This window comes from Enhydra lutris, unplaced genomic scaffold, assembly GCF_002288905.1.
Source record: "Enhydra lutris kenyoni isolate GAN:26980312 unplaced genomic scaffold, ASM228890v2 scaffoldscaffold86, whole genome shotgun sequence".
NCBI classification, from domain to species: Eukaryota; Metazoa; Chordata; class Mammalia; order Carnivora; family Mustelidae; genus Enhydra; species Enhydra lutris.
The window spans coordinates 1,954,146-1,969,988 of record NW_019154170.1 but is presented as its reverse complement, the minus strand read 5'-3'; the positions used below and the strand labels follow the sequence as shown (position 1 = coordinate 1,969,988).

General features: G+C 60.6%; 1 protein-coding gene across 2 annotated transcripts in view; it reads right to left on the bottom strand.

Annotated features, from left to right (window-relative positions):
• Positions 1–15,843, bottom strand: part of LOC111161748 (MLLT1, super elongation complex subunit) — a 64,999-nt gene that overhangs the window by 11,395 nt on the left and 37,761 nt on the right. For both annotated transcript variants that reach the window (XM_022525658.1, XM_022525659.1), the window contains 3 exons: positions 8,837–8,980; positions 5,075–5,200; positions 530–1,084 (listed from right to left, as the gene is read on the bottom strand). In XM_022525658.1, the coding sequence (XP_022381366.1) occupies positions 530–1,084; positions 5,075–5,200; positions 8,837–8,980 (825 nt within the window). The remainder of the gene's footprint in view (positions 1–529; positions 1,085–5,074; positions 5,201–8,836; positions 8,981–15,843) is intronic.

Here is a 15,843-nt window from a genome sequence, read left to right as displayed (position 1 = left end):
CGCTGCCTAGAAAGGCTGCTGCGGCAGGAGCTGCGAACTGCGAGCACCAGAGCAGGTGGTGAGAGGGGAGGGCAGGTGGGGAGGCGGTGAGGCCGGGTGGGGAGGCCCAGCGGCCAGCCGCAGTTCCCAGACCAGAAGAGCGCTCAGGGATGCCCCAGGAGCGGGGGAGCGAGTCTCCAGACGGACTGACCCTGCGGTGGCCAGGGAAGGCGCCGCGGTGACCCATGATCGGTCCCCAAGACCCTGGCCCGTGCAGGGAGCTGTCCACAGAAGAGGGCTCTGAACCAAGCACCGAAACCCTTCTTCCCTAAGCACGGTCTCTAGCTTGCCTGACCAGAGGGGAAACTGAGGCTCGGCGAGGTGTGGAGGTTTGCCCAAAGCTACAAAGAGCAAGTGGGGACCCCAGACCCCAGCCTCCTCGTGTGACCTTTGGGCCGACAGGCTTCAAGCGGCTCAGGCCCAGGAGAGAGAGGGCGATGGTGGGGGGAAGGGGGGGAAGGTGGGGAGGGAGGGGAAGGCGCCGCCTCACCTCTGTCTTGAAGGAGGCCTCGTCCTCCGAGTTGGACTCCTCCACCTCTGGGGGCTTTTTGATCTCCCTGGGCTCGCTCTCAGTCTTGACCTTCTCCCCTTTGGCGCTGCCCTTGTCCTTGGCTGGCTTTTTGTCCGAGAAGGAGGAAGACGAGGTGCGGGGCGAGGTGCTGGGGGCGCTCCTGGACCCCTTGGAGCTGCTCTTCTTCTGCTTTTTGGCGCTGGGCTTGGGGGAGTCGGCGGCGGCTGGCCGCTTGCTGGAAGACTTGGGGGGGGGCGGGGGCAGGGGCCCGCCCTTGGGGGACATGCTCTCCAGTTTGGTCTCCTTCAGGGCCATCTTGGGCTCCTTGAACGCGGCCTTGGCCGGTGGGGCCTTCTCTTCCTTGGGTGGCCGGCCTTCGCCCAGCTTCCGCGCGGCGTCCTTGGCGCTCCTCGCCTGCTCGCGCTCCGGCTCCTTGGATGGGGCCTTGCCCTCGGAGTCCTTGCGCGGCCGCTCCCGGTGCTCCTTGGCGGTCTTATGGGTCTTGCAAGCCTTGCTGCTCTCCCTGCTGGCGTCCTGAAATGCCGGGCAGGAGGGGGAAAGACACGGTCAGATGGCATCTCGGGGCCGCCCTGCTCCGCCTCCCCCGACCCCTACAAAGTATAATCCACCTGATTCAGACTCAGCTAGAGAAAATCTTCCATAAAGCGAAAAAGTAAGGCAGCAGGTGAGAGTTTTAAATGGAGCTGTCCCTTTAAACTACTAGGAAGTGTCAGCAGGTCCCGGGCGACTGCAGGCTAAGATTCCCCTCTGAATTGAACTGACATTCCCTGAGGGATTCAAGAAGAGCACACGGTGAGTCAGATATGAGACAGGCAAGCCACATCGACCCGCTCCCACTCCGGCACCTCGCAGCTTCCCCGCGGCCCAGGCGAGTGGAGGCTGCGCGTGGTGTTGGGGAGGGGCCGGGGGGGCACCAGCAGGCGGGCGCCCCCTCTTCTGTCCCCACACAAAGCCTGCGCGCCTCCTGCCTGGTCACCCCCACCCCAGCCCCAGTGCAGACCCAGCACAGCTGTTCTTTGACCCCCATGGCCAGCATTTACTGAGCACCTTCTGGATTCCCAGGCCCTGTGTGGAACAGCTCCTAGACCTCTCGGAATCAAAGCCACCTGGGCAGTGTCTCTAAAACACGTACGACTCTTGGGTGTCCACCTTGGAAATTCAGAGGGTTGAGGGTGGAGCCCAGACTCTAGCGTTGGTCCACCAGGTCACGGAGCTCCCTCTGGGGATGGAAGCAGAGAGGGGCCCTGAGCCGGGCTGCTGAGAAGGCTGGGCTGGGGGCTCCAACCCTGTACACCTAGGCTTCCTCTGAACGAGGGCAGGACCACCTACCTCACTGGGCAATGGCGCAGGGCCCGGAAGGCAGCAAGCACTCAACTGAGAGGGGGCTGTGGTCACTGCCACCAACCCCCCGCCACCCCGAGCAGCTGGCGCAGTCCGCAGGCAGGACCCCATGGGACACCTTGTTCAGGCTTCCTTCCTATCAACACCCCCCCATCACCCTGTATATCTGGGTACAACAGACAGGAGCCTGCTGCGGTCAGCTGCTAAGGGCTCTGGCCCACTCAGGTGGCCAGGTGCACAGTGGAGCCCCGAGGCTCTGCAGAACGAAGGACACCAGGAAACCAACAGAGCCAGACCAGAGGGTGACCTGCACCACGCAGGCGGCCACATTTCACCGGTTCACCCCAAGTGCCAAGGGGACAGCCTGGAGCACGCAGGAGAGGGCAGGAAAACCCCCAGCAGCAAGGGCCCTGCTGCTCCCACAGACCGTCATGGGACCCTCCCAGCAGAGAGTGACAGGGACAGAAGGCGCAGGCTCGACCACCTCTGATCCACTTGGGTCACCGTCTTCTTGCAAATCGATAACCCACATCAGTGCCAAAGGTCCGGGGACAGCCCCACATGGCCATGGGTTGCTGCCACCTCCCTGGAGAAACATCGCCCTGGGGGCTATGGCCCCAGCTCTTACGTCACCAGGGCCGGGGGAAGGGATGCTCACAGCACGAGCCCCCAGCAGCCCGTCTGACGGGCAGCCCCCTTGGGGCTGGCTTGCATAACGGGGCTCCACGCCCCAGCAAGCTGCTCCCCCAAGGAGGGAGGCAAGAAGCAAACTCCACATGCCATTCCGGCCTCTTCCCGCAGTGCCCATGTGGTGCTTGGGCTGCACGAACCGGTCTGAGGGCCGAGAGGCGGGGCAAAGCAGAGCCAACAGGCACGTTGGCCGATGCCTCCAATGTAGTTCCCATCATGCCACCTCCCAGCTCCCCAGCCCCGAGCCCTGGGGTCTACCCCGCCTCCACAGCCACCCAGGGCCTTTGCAGCAGCAGCTCTTCACCGGGGGCGGGGGGTGGGGGGGGACTGCACATGGACCCCCAGATCATGGGCTCTGTGAAATCACACACTAATTTGAGCATAATGTAGATATTCCCAGGCGTAAAGACTCATCACACTCATATTCTCAAAGCTGTTAGTGACCCCAAAAATGACTAAGAACCAAGCTTTAGAGAGAGGTCCGGTGGGCCAAGTGGTGCCATCAGACTGAGGTGCAGGTGCCCGTGAAGCCCCACATGTGCGGTCCAGGGCAGCTGCCGGGCAGGCGCCAGAGGGCACCACCCCTATGGGAGTGTGAGCCTCCCAGGGTCCCACCCCGCTCCCAGGAGGCTCCAGTCCCTGCCTGGCAGGGCGCCCTCTATGGACAGAACCGTCAGGGAACGATCCGCAGGGCTGCGACAGCCCGACTCTCCAGCAGTCCCCAGGCCAGTAGTGGGCAAGGTCCTACGAGGACCCCCGCCTCCCCCCCCCCAGCCCCCTCTGCCCAGAGTATGTGGCCTGGCCGATCGGACCTTTTGGCTCCAGGCTGCAGAGAAGCAATCTGGGGGAGAACAGCCGGTGCCCAAAGGAAGGTCCTCAGCTGGACAGAGAGGCTGGCACAAAGGCTGTGCCATCCGAGGAGAGTGAGACTGCCGGCTCAGAGCAGAAGGCTGGAGAGCCATCAGCAGAGAAGATCCCGCCTTTGGCTGCCCGAGGAAACCCCGTGTAGGTGCCTCCTCAGTCACAGCGCCTGAGGGGAGAAAGAGCCTGGGGCACAGACGGGGTGGGGGGGTGCGCAGTGAACACTGCCCCGCCCCCAGACATGCACTTCCAGCCTGGGGGCTCCTGGGGATCTCAAAGACCCTGGCGAGAGAGGCTGCGAGCAGACCTAGCAGATGCAGCCCTGTCAGCCCCGGCGGTGTCCTGGCCACCCAGGAGGGCATTCCCTCGCGGTGTCTGGGTGGCCTGCAAGTGACACATACAGAAGAAACGTCAGTTCCTACTACTCCTATTCCGCAGAGCCCCAAATAACTGTGGATGGCTGAGAGAGAAGCCACCAGATCTCCTGCAAGAGTTTTTCTTCCTTTTCCCCTCCACGCGCAAAGGGGAAGGCCAGGCCCAGGGGGGCCATCAGGGGAGAAAACCTCCGAGCTGCAGCTGTGCCTGGACTCCAGCCACACACGTCTGGACCGCGTAAGTCAGACAAATCCGGGATGTCAGAAACCCACTGGCCTTGTGGAAAGTGCCAGAAAGACCCAGCCTAGGTGATGCAGCTCTCCTCCGGGTTGCTGACAAGGAGAGCTGTAAGACAGGCCAAGAGCTCCGCCCAGGCCACCTGGGGCGCCCCAAGCCCACAGCACCCAAGTGAGTGAAGCAAGAGAAACACAAAGACGCAAAGTGGACAAACCCGTGCGGTCGGAGGTGGGAGGACAGGCAGGTGCCCCGAGCGCCTGATGAGCTCGACCTCCGAGACACAGAGCCCCGTAGGCGGCTACAGGGAAACAGGACGCACACTCACGAGCTTGTATGCACATCAGGACCCTATCCAAAGGGCTCCCGTGACCGCTTCTTAACAGTTCAGAGAGAGGTCTCGGGGAGGCACAGTGCCGCCTGCCCAACAGGACGGAGACAAGAGACAAAAATGTTTCTTCTTGGGGGAAATGAGCCTCCTCACCACATTGTCCCACCTGGCCCTTCCCCTAAATAAGCAGTCTGCTCCGAGAGCTGCTCCCAAAGAAAGAGGCGAAGCCTGAAACAGCCCGGGGAGGAGGCACCCAGCCCCAGCAGATGGGGCATTCTGGCCACGCTCAGGAGGGCTGGGAGATGGATGGCCGTGGCTGTCGCGCAAGCGCTCTGTCTGTGGCCCCCAACCCCATGAGACTCTCGGGGTCCTGTCTGAGGGGTCCTAAGGCCCACGGACACAGTGGGAGCAGCGAGGACGGGGCGGGCTCTCTGGCTTTAAGAGGAAGAGCGCGAAGAGCCTGCAGTCCCGCAGCTATCCGCGCTCCCGCAGGCGCTGACCCTCTGCGACGGCAGGGAGCTGTCCAGTGGAGCCGAGCGCTCCAAGAGGAAGATGCCAAGGGAGCGAGTCTGGGAACGGAAGGTCCAGCTCTGCAGAGGGGGCGCCCTGAGCCCAGGACCCACCATTGGGCCCCAGCGCTCCCACGTGACTGGGCCTTCCGCCTCACTAACCTTGGAGCCGTGGGACGGTTTGGTCTTCTTGGGGTCAGAGAAGGCAGAGAGTGGAATTGTGGGTAACATGGGGTAGTCGGGGCTGGGCCTGGACACCGTTTCTGCTCCTTCGGGCATTACCATCACCTAGTGATAAAGAAGAGACAGACGTTATCAGTGAGCAAGGAGGCAGGCTGGATTTCTGACCGGCAAGAGAAGTCAGCCTTCAGGAGCCTGGCCGGAGGCTGTGGGAGCGCCTTCTGGCGGAGGAGCAAGGGAGGGCCGGAGGCCACTTTTCCCAAAGAATCGAAGGCTTGTCCTCCATGAGGGGCTGGGGGCTGAGTGCTTGGAGCGAAGCGGGCTCGAGGCGTAGAGCGAAGAGAAGCCAGGGTCCCAGGATGGCTGGGCCCCGGTGCGGCCGCATGGCCTCTAGAAGGAGAGCCCAGAGCACGGCAGACAGGAGGGCCAGGCCGGGAAGACCGGCGGAGCGTGCCGAGAAGCACGAGAAGGCAGCTGTGGCCCAAGCGGACCTGCACACTGCAGTTCAGAAGGACCAGAAGCACGATTTGGAAAGGCAAGAGGCCAGCCAGACACCCACACTGGGCAGCCACGCGGCGGAGCGAGCAACTGTGGATGGCCGGGTCCCCCATCTCCGGGGGCCGGGGGGGGGCGCCCTCCTCCGCGGTCCAGCAGGTGGAGGTGACCGACGAACCAGCAGCATGGGAGGCAGAGGCAGGAGGGAACTGCACAGGGGTGGGGGCAGCTCTCTGCAAAAGCTGCAGCACGAGCCTGCGGGGGAGAGCGGCGGGCGCCCGGCTCAGCTCGGTCAGCCAACTGACGAGCTACCAGGAGGAAGGGCCTGGGGTCCTGCCGGGAGGTGCTCCCGGGAAACACTGGCCGAGTTCAGCGTGGCTCCCGGGCTCCTGCCGCACCTGCTGAAGGAGAGAAGGCTTGGGGGCAGGTCGTCCGAATACTGACACTACACGTTAACATGCCCTGCGGCCAGCCACTCAGAGGGAACCTTCCAGATAGCGACGAGACAGAACAAAAGAATAGAATGCACAGTAAAAAAAAAAAAAAAAAGGAAAAAAGAGGGGGAAAGCATTTAGCTCCGTAGAAAAAGCATCATTAATAACCTTGAGCCCCTGGGATTCCTTGAGCAGCCAAACCCCTCCTCTGAGGAGGCCGGCGTCAAGGGCCACGGGTTGAAGCAGCACAGCGAAGCCCCTCGTGCCCCTGCCCCGTGGGCCCCCGACTCCCCGGTGGCTCCCCACGGCCTGTCCGAGCACAACACTCTGGCCATGGCACCCGGAGCCCAGCCGAGCAGCCCGGGCCACGGGCAGAGCCCCATGTTCCAGGCTTGCAAGGACTCGCCGGACACAGAGAAGCAACTACAACCCAACCCAGAGGCACAGACAGGTCCCCAAACTCCTTCACTCGCATTTCCTGCCACTCTCGCCTTCAGGCCTCTTTTCTCCCTTCTAATGACTGTCCCGGCTGGACGCGGCTCCCGGACAGTAAAGCGATCGCCTCTCCTGTCCCTGTCCCCCATAACAGCAGCCATCTGAGAGAGGTCAAGTGAGCCAATAGAACGCCTTCCGCCTCTGCCGCCACACCTCATGAGGACCCATCGCACCCGACGGAAATACAGACCCTCGGTCGCAGAAGGAGCTTCTATTCCGTGCAGCTCCACTGCCGATGGGGCAAGCTGAGGGGATAGGCCTCTGACCACCCAGCAAGGAGCACAGCTCATCTGGCCACTGCGGAGCAGGTGCCCGCAGCTCGGGCGAGGGGTCACAGGGCTCTGGGAGACCGCCGGCAGAGGGGCGGCCAGCAAGACAGGTCTCACCAACCTATGGGTCGGCTCGTGACTTCAGTTTTTTCGGCACCGACATCAACTCGGGCGGGTCTGAGGTCATCTGCCACAAGACGGCAAATGCCAGTCCCAGTGGGGATGCTCCGCTCAGAATGGCACAGGAGGACCACGACTCACGTGCTGGGAGCTACTATCCTATCCAGGGCTCCAGCTGCCCTAAGACCGGAGAGCCCTGCTCTGCTATCAGCCCAGGGCAAGCCCCAGAGGCCTACAGCCCCGAAGGGTGAGAAAGTTCCTGACCAACCATTCAGTTCTCCAGGTGGCCCTCCCTGGGGTGAGAAGCACCGGGCAGAGACCACAGTGCCAGGCTCTGCCTCCTCCTTCCACGACTGGCCCTTCCCAACGGCTCACCGGACCTGCACTCCCAACCTCTCCCCGTCGCCGCCTCCGCCCTCCAGTTTTATATGTTTTGATGATGCACATGGAGCCTTCATCTCTTCTTAGCAAAGAAAACCTCCTTACGCAGGGGGCAGCGGGGGACAGTCCCTCTGGGGTCCCGAAGCTCTGGGAGGCCAGGAATGCTAAGCGCCGTGTGCCTCCCAAAGCCAGGCTGACTACGCAGCCTCTGGGGACATGCTCTCGTAGCGTCTGGCTATGGAAAGAAGGTGGCGAAGCCGAGCTGGGGAGCAGCCCGGACCTCGGCAGCCCCGCCCACTTCCTCGGCTCTTCCGGGACACCCGGCAAACTTCAGGACACATGCCTCTGTGAACGGGTTCCAGCACCTCCCTGTTTGTTCCCATCAGCCGTCACGTGCTGGATGATAATCGCACACTCATTTTTTATAAGGAACCTGGCAGAACATAATCAAATTCTCTACAATGAATAAGTGAGTGCCTTTATTAAAAAAGAAAAACAGGGGCGCCTGGGTGGCTCAGTGGGTTAAAGCCTCTGCCTTCAGCTCAGGTCATGATCTCAGGGTCCTGGGATCGAGCCCCACATCGGGCTCTCTGCTCCGCAGGGAGCCTGCTCCTCCCTCTCTCTGCCTGCCTGTCTGCCTACTTACGATCTCTGTCAAATAAATAAAGTCTTTAAAAAAAAAAAGAAAAACAAAGTGTAAAAGCCCCAGCTGAGTCAGAAAGGACTGCTCTGGAGGCCTACAGAAGCCCAACCAGACTCCTGTGCTCCCAGGGGGGCGGCCAGGCCCACCACGCACACCCGCATTTGCAGCCCGCACCCGTGCCCTCCTGGCTGGCAGCTGGGCAAATGCCCAGCAATGCTGGGGTGCCAACAGGGGGCTCTGGGATGCCCTGCGTCCTCAGCCTGGCCCTCCCTCGGCACACATGGTCCAGCCTCTCCCAAGGCACCCCTCCTCCTCCACAACCAAGCATCCCATCTACACCAAGCACCCCTCCTCCGGTTCTCAACCGTGCTCCCAGCACGCAGCCACCACACACGGATGCCCAGCCACGAGGCCTGGGTTCCAAGAGCTGATGCCTCTGTCTGGCCTCACTCGGACAGAACCGCGAGGCGACGCGCATCACCAGGGAACCCCACAGGGAGCCCCCGCTGCTTCCCCAGATGGCGCAGTCCCAGCCCAGCCTCGCCGATCCAGTTCAAAGCTGGCTCCTGCGCCTCGCCACACTCACAGCCTGGCCCCACGCCCGTTCCTCCCACCCCTCCTTCCCATGGAGAAAGATGCTAATTAACCACAGTCAACCAGGAAACTCTGTGGGTAACTAGTCACTAGTCATTCACAGCGGACAACGCCCCAGCACCGACTCGGGACACCCGGATCCGACGCACGGCGGCCGCCTCTCCAGGTCTCGGGCACCCAACGACGCAGAAGAGACGGGCCTGGGAACCCCACAGGCCCCCCAGCACCGAGGCTGCCGCACACCAGCAGCTGTGCAGCACCACGCCCGAGTGGCCGGCGCCCCCGGTGCCCATCTGAGTGGGGGCTCACTCACCCCGCCAGCCATCAGCAGCTTGTACCGGAACTCGATGGTGGGGTTGTTGAAGGTGAGCTTCTCACAGCGCAGGTGGTTCACAGGCGGGTTGCCCTCCAGGTTCAGGAACAGGTCATAGGTGAAGCAAACCTTCCGGGGCTCCTCCTTCAACAAAGAAGACAAGGAAGTTCACCTCAGAGGGGCGGGCAGGAGGCCATGGGGACAGCCACAGGACACACGCCCTGCCGGTGGCCCTCTCACCATCCTGTGCCAGGCCTCCCCGTCTCTCCCCCCAGGCCCTTATCTGCTTCTCTCGTGCGCCTCCTTCTCTATTCCGTTATCCAAAATAAATTAACTTACTATTTGCTCTGCACCCAGCAAAGCAGGCCCCATGAGAGAAACACGGACCATGAAGAATGATGTTCTCAGACAGTTACTGGAAATACTCCTGCTGGTGGAGAAGCCCCCTCCTTCGACCCTCACGGCACCCATCAACAAACGGAGACACCGAGGCTTCGAGACTCGGCGGACGAGTGGCAGTACGGGGGCCCGAGTCCAGGCTCCGAGACCTGCGACCCCACAGTCTCCACCCCGTGTTCCCTTCCTGGTGGAGTGGGGGGCAGCTCCAAAGACGTCCAAATGGCCGACAGGCACACGAGAAGAGGCCCAGCATCACCGATGACCGGGGACAGGCCGGTCCGAACCACGAGACCACACCTCCCAGCCCCCAGCGCGGCCACTCTACGAAGTGGGAAATCTCAAGTGGTGGCGAGAACGTGGGGCACGGGCGCCCCATGAGTGCCCCTGGAGCGTGCCGTCCCTGCCCCGTGCCCACGGCCGTCACTCCCGAGGGCCGTCGGGGGGCCCCCCCCCACGTCTGCTGCAGAGTAACCGCCCCATACGCCTCTCCTGATACACAGCCAAGAGAAATGAAAACACGTTCACACGAACACTGGTACATCTGTGTCCGCAGCACAGCCAGATTCACCAGTCCAAAGCGGACGCAACCCCAGTGTCACCACGGATGAACGTGACGCGTCCCTCCACGCACGGGTGCGCCTCTCAGCCACAAACAGGAGCGAGACGCCAACAGGCGCTGCCCGGGGGGACAGACCCTGAGCCCACGATGCTCAGGCGCAGAAGGCCTCACAGGGTGTAAGTCCACGTGTGTGACACGTCTAGAATAGGCCCCTCCACGGACGGGAGGGGAACTTGTAGTTGTCAGGAACCAGGGGCCTAGGGATGAGGAGTGACTGCTGGTAGGGATGAGGCTGTTTTCTGGGGTGATGGAATGTTCTAGAATTAGAAGACTGATGGCCACACAACACTGTGAATATACTAAAAAACCACGGACTTTGGACGCTTCAAAAGGGAATTTTCTGATATGTGAATTATAGGCAATTTTTAAAAATGCTCTCCAGCAAGAGAGAAAACCTCGGACCCAGGGTGCTGGTGAAGGGGCTCTCACTTCAGGATGGGGCCGGCAGGGGAAAGAAGAGAAGCATGGAGCCTCCCACGTAGGCGTGCCCACACTCTTTTTTCTACCCTTCCCTCTACCCAGACCGGCAGGGTCAGAGTCCTGGAGGGAAAAGGGAGCAGAGGCCAGGGCTGAGCCTCATTCCTGCCACTCTGACTGCAGCCAGCGGCTCAGGCCGCCTCTCCCCGCCCCCCTCCTCCATCTCCCTGGCCAGCGGTCGCACAGTTTATGTGAGCCATGCTGGGTTTTTTAAGCTCTAATGGGTGGGCGACACCTGGGCGTGGGAAGCCGGCCAGCCCTGTGCCCGTGTCTGAATAAAGGGGACAGAAGTGGGATCCTGCAGTTGCGTGTGGACAACTCGCCCCCTTCCCCCCCATTTAGGCCACAAGGAGAAGGTGCACCTGTTGAATGAAAGAGACACAGACTCTGCCTTTTGGGACCTCAAGCCTGTACAAAGAAGACACGTAAAGAGGCCTTCCCAAGGTAGTGCCAACCAGAGAGGTAACTCAGGCCTTGTCCTCTTCACAGCAGCTCAGGGTCAGCAGGAATGGTTTCCACCCCCGGCCCATCTAAAGCAGACTTGGAAACTGTTCCCCTGGCCCGAGGAGGACATGTGGCCTGGTCTAAGTGATGAGAGGTGAGGAGGTCGGCCTAGGGAGCGCTGGCCTTCCCAAGTCAAACACTCAGTGTAGAGAGGAAGGCTCGGCATCATTCTTCCTCCTGCCTACGTGGAGGGTTGGCAATCCCGGGAGGAGTGTGCAGGCGGGCCATGGGGATCTCTGCTCCAGGGCCGCCGGCCAGCTGCTTTCCAACTGCTCGCTAAGGAAGAGAAAGAAGCCCCCATATCAAACTCTACCGGACCCCTGAATGCAGCTCACGCCCCCACTCCCCATGCCTGCATGGATCCTGCCAACCTCACGGAGGCGCTTGTCGCCGCGGGGCGGTGTCCCCACCAACCTGGGAACCCCTTGGAGGCAGGGGCTGTGGGGACCCATCCTGCACTCAGGACATTTTTGTCCAAGGAATGAGATGTTAAGATAGGCAAAAGTAGAGCATGACCCAACAGTGGGGGTGGACAGGGGGCCACCTTGAAGGGTTAGGGTTAGGGTTAGAGAGGGGCCATGAGTCAGTCAAGAAGGGGGTGGGGGGAAGCTGCATAGGCCACAGCACAGACCTTCCTAGAGCCCCAACAGTCCAGATGGCTATAGCTGGAAAGGGAGGGAGGACTGCACTGGCAACAGGTGACCTGGAGAGATGGGCCTTGGCCACATCCTGGGGGCAGAGGTGTCTACAGGGGGATCTGGACTCAGAAGGAACAAGCCCAGGGACACCTGGGGGACTTGGTTGTGCGGGCGTCTGCCTTCGGCTCAGGTCATGATCCCAGGGTTCTGGGATTGAGCCCCACGTTGGGCTCTCTGCTCAACGGGAGCCTGTTTCTCCCTCTCCCTGCCAGTCCCCCTGCTTGTACACTCTCTCTTTGTCAAAAAAAAATAAATAAAATCTTTTAAGAAACAACAGCAACCCTTAAAAAAAAAAAAATAAGAAAGAACAAGGCCAGATCTGTGTCCCAGAAAGCAAACTCCCTCTGGCTTGCAGGACGCCACCGCAGGAAGCAGGGTCTGGACCTGGCAAATAAAGGGAGGAAAAAAAAAAAAAAAGCACACACACACACACACACACACACACACACAAAAACCACATCAAGCATTTGTCCTGCCTTTCTGCGAGGTAAAAACACAGAAGATCCGAGAGGCAGCCTGCACAGGGTCTACGGCTACTGCGTGCGGCAGGAACTTGAGCACCGCCATTCTGTCCTCCTAATGGGTCAGGGATTGGGGGCACTGTTCACCCGCCGTGGCCAACAGCACGAACACCGGCCACAGACGAGGCCTTCGCACCCCCTCCCAGGGAGGATTCAGCTCCACATTCAAGTTCACGTTGACTGGGAACACACGAATTAGAGGATGGCGCTGGATGACAAACAGCACGCGCACAGAAGCAACAGAGAGCCGGGTGACACAGAACTACCCAGGACAAATGAGCCAGTTTCTTCACATGTAAATTGCTGAGAGAAGCAGTGGTAGAGGGAGACTCTTCCCTTCTTTTATGCCTTTTCACGGGGCCAACACACGAATCACAGCACGTTGGTCTTACCTGTAGATCCTGATTCAAACAGGAAAAAAACTTTCCACGCTGCATATTAAGGAATTGCTCATTTGTAGGTGTGATACTGGTATTATTATTTTATTATTAAAAAGCAGTCATCGTCTCTTAGAGACACGTTCTGAGACAGGGACAGATGAAATCATGACGTCTGGGGCTTGCTCCAAAATGAAACGGGCTAGAGAGACTGCCCACCGAGCGCAGCCACGTGCCTTAAGTGCAGGAGCCAGGGGATGGCGGGGCAGTGGGCAGGGGGGGAGGCTTGCTAATGCTCCCCTCCTCCTCCTGCAGGTGTTTCGCTATTTCCCTGGAAATTCTGTGAGGGGACTCAGTGCAAAGGCAGCTAATGGCCTCAGCTTGGTACCGTGGAGAAAGGGAAGCTATCGCTTTTACCAGAAAGAGCTCTAGGCTGTAGGAGGTCACCTGGGAGACCCGCCAGACAGTGACTGAAGCCACAGGATCCGCCAGCAGGAAAACAGGAGCTCACGGGGCCACCGAAGGGCTGCTCTGTGGCTCTAGCTGCTGCACGCAGGGGTGGAGCGGAAGGCCCGGGGCTGAGCCCACCGTGCCCGGCATCCACCAGCGTCTACCACGGCCAGGCGCTTTTCTAAGCACTTAACACATGCAACTGCTTCACAGTCCAGAAGACGGATGCTCAGTGGCCCCGTTTCGCGGATGAAGAAACTGCACAGGTGGGCGAGCTGCCTGGTGCCACACGGGCGGCCCGCGCTCGCTGGAAGCCCTGGCCCCTGGAGCCAAGCAGGAGGGGCGCTTTAGGGCTCCCCAGAGCTGGGCACACAGCACGTGGGCCGGGTGGAGGCCTTCCCTGAGCGCCCACCGTGTGTCGGCCGCTGGCAGCCGAGGTGTGCATCACAGCGCACTGAGAAGGGCTGACCAGAGCTGCCTCTGCGTGGAGACCTCCATCTGGCCTGTGACGTCCCGTGCCCGGGAAACCAGCCGGCTTCTCATGAGACGCAGGCGGCACGGCAACACCTCCAAGAGCAGTGTGTTCGGTGAGGAGCACCCAGGTTCAGGGTGTGCTGGGCCCACAGACCCGAGAGCAAGATCCTTGTCCTTTCAGCCAGACCCTACGGGTGCCCCACTCTCAGCAAAGGCAGCCGAAGCTGGCCTCCAACGTTCTTGGCGCGGGCCACAGGCAGCCACCCACTGTCCAGGATGCTGGCCATGGGCCAGCGTGTCTCTCCAGACTCAGCAGACTAGGACGCAGAGGAACCGGACAGACTGGTGCCAGCGCCCAAGCTGACGGTGCGTGGACTCATCCACCAAGTTCGGGCAGTCCAGGCCACGGGAGCCCCAGCCACGGCCCACCGCCCACCGCCGTGGGGGTGGCTGACCACACCTGTGGTTTCAGCTGCTGCCCCTCGACCACCTCGGGCCCCACCCTCTTCTGCAGTAGGGTGGGCTGGCCCTGGAGGACCCCCGGGTTGACTACCCCACCCCGTGTGCCCCTCAGAACACACCAGCTGAGGAGAGCCTCGGGGCGAAGTCCGGGCCATCTGGGCCCTGCCCACACTTCTGTCTGCCATCCCTGTTAGAAGGCCTCGGGGTTCAAAAAAAATAGTTAAACGTGAACCTGATCGTGGCCCTGTATCCACCTGCCAGCTTACAGGGCTGTAGTTAGTAACCTCCCCACGGGACAACCCATACAGCTTCCTAAAATGCTTTGCAAGGGAGAAAGAGAGATGGAGAGACGCGCGAGATTTACAGAAGCTTAAGAAACGCAGCAACCAGCAACCAGGCGTCGACCTTCTCTGAATCCTGATCTGAACAAATTATTAAAATATATATATACGTGAAAATAAAATAAAACTGACACTGGACATTTGATATTAGGAACTGTTAATCTGCTCATTCCCAGCTATGATGACGTTGTGGTTAAATACTTTAAAAGAGTCTTATTGTTTACAGACACAGACTGAAACATTTACAGATAAAAATACAGGCTGTCTTGCACTTGCTTCAAACTAATGCCGGGACCAGCAGTGAGCAGCGCCCTGTGGCCCCGTGTGCAGCTGCCGGGCCGCGCCGCGGTCTGCTCTGCTCCTCTCTCCACTTCCATAGGTATCTTTAAGTTTTCTACATTAAAAGGCTCTCAAGGCACAGGCTTTCCTCCAGCCAGCCCTGCTCACAGCTCTGCCCTGGGCATCTGTGGACCGCCTGCCGCAGACGGACCCTCTCCTGGTACTGGGGACCAGGGCACAGACAGAGCCCTTCCAGGAGCCCAGAGGAGCCCAACAAAACCCTCCAGCCCTAGGTCCACTCAGCGGACACTTCACTCTCTGCTTCAAGCGGCCACGCTGCCACCAGCACCACTCAGGGAGCCGTCCCGGGGGCTAGGCGCTGCACCACAGGCTTTACCCAGCCCCTCACTTCCCGCTCACAAATGCTCTGTGACTTAGTCGCTGCTCTCACCACACGTCACAAGAGGAAACTGAGGTTTGGTGGCATTTCATCATTTGTCAAGGCCACGTGGGACCAACAAAGGTCAGGCACTCGAGTCCACGGACCACGGCCTCTGGCGTCTTCCTGTGGACACAGCCCTGCCACGCCCGGGCCCCCGGCTCCCACGGTGCGCCCGCAGGGGACAGCGGGGGCGCCCAGGAAAGAGCAAGGGCAGCTCCATGCACAGCCGCCACTACCAAACCTGAAATCCCATTTCTAGGACTCCGAGGTTCGAGGAGGGTCACTGAGGCACGCCCGAAGTGAGAGGCCTCGAGGTGCCCAGTGTCCCTCCACAGGAGCCGTCAGGGACATTACAGCCTGTCTAAGCTAGAGGGAGCGCCGCACAGCCATCGTAAACAACGAGGCAGAGTTCGGGGCGCCGATGTGGGGGGGTCCACAGAGACGTGTTTTAAAATGCATCTCCCCCCCTCCCTCCCTGTCTCTCACATACACAAGCCCCACAGAAAAAACTGTTTCTGGAAGGACATCACTAACTGCTTACAGTGGTGACTTCAAGGAGACAGACTGGAGAGAGGACCGCGATTCCTGCTGCCCACACACATCACCTCTGTAGTTAGGGGCAGAAAAACGACTTTAAAAGACTTAAGGAAAACAGGGCAATGTGGGCTGAAAACTGTGGGCTCTGGGGTCCAAGACCTTCTGGATGCCAGAGCAGCCTTGCCACCAACTCACTGTGAGACCCCGGACAAGCCACGCCACCGCTCTGAGCCTCAGTGAGGGGAGGAAACAAAACCACAGGCTTCCGGGTGTACAAGGCGAGGAGCAAGAAGAGACCGGGCCTCTGGCCGGGAAGGGCGTCCGTCGGGCCCGCCTCTGCCTGCCACACAGCTGCTCGGCCGTGATGAACAGTCAGACCTGAGGCCGCAGGAGCCCAGAGCTGCACCCTGAGTGAGCACGGGGTGGC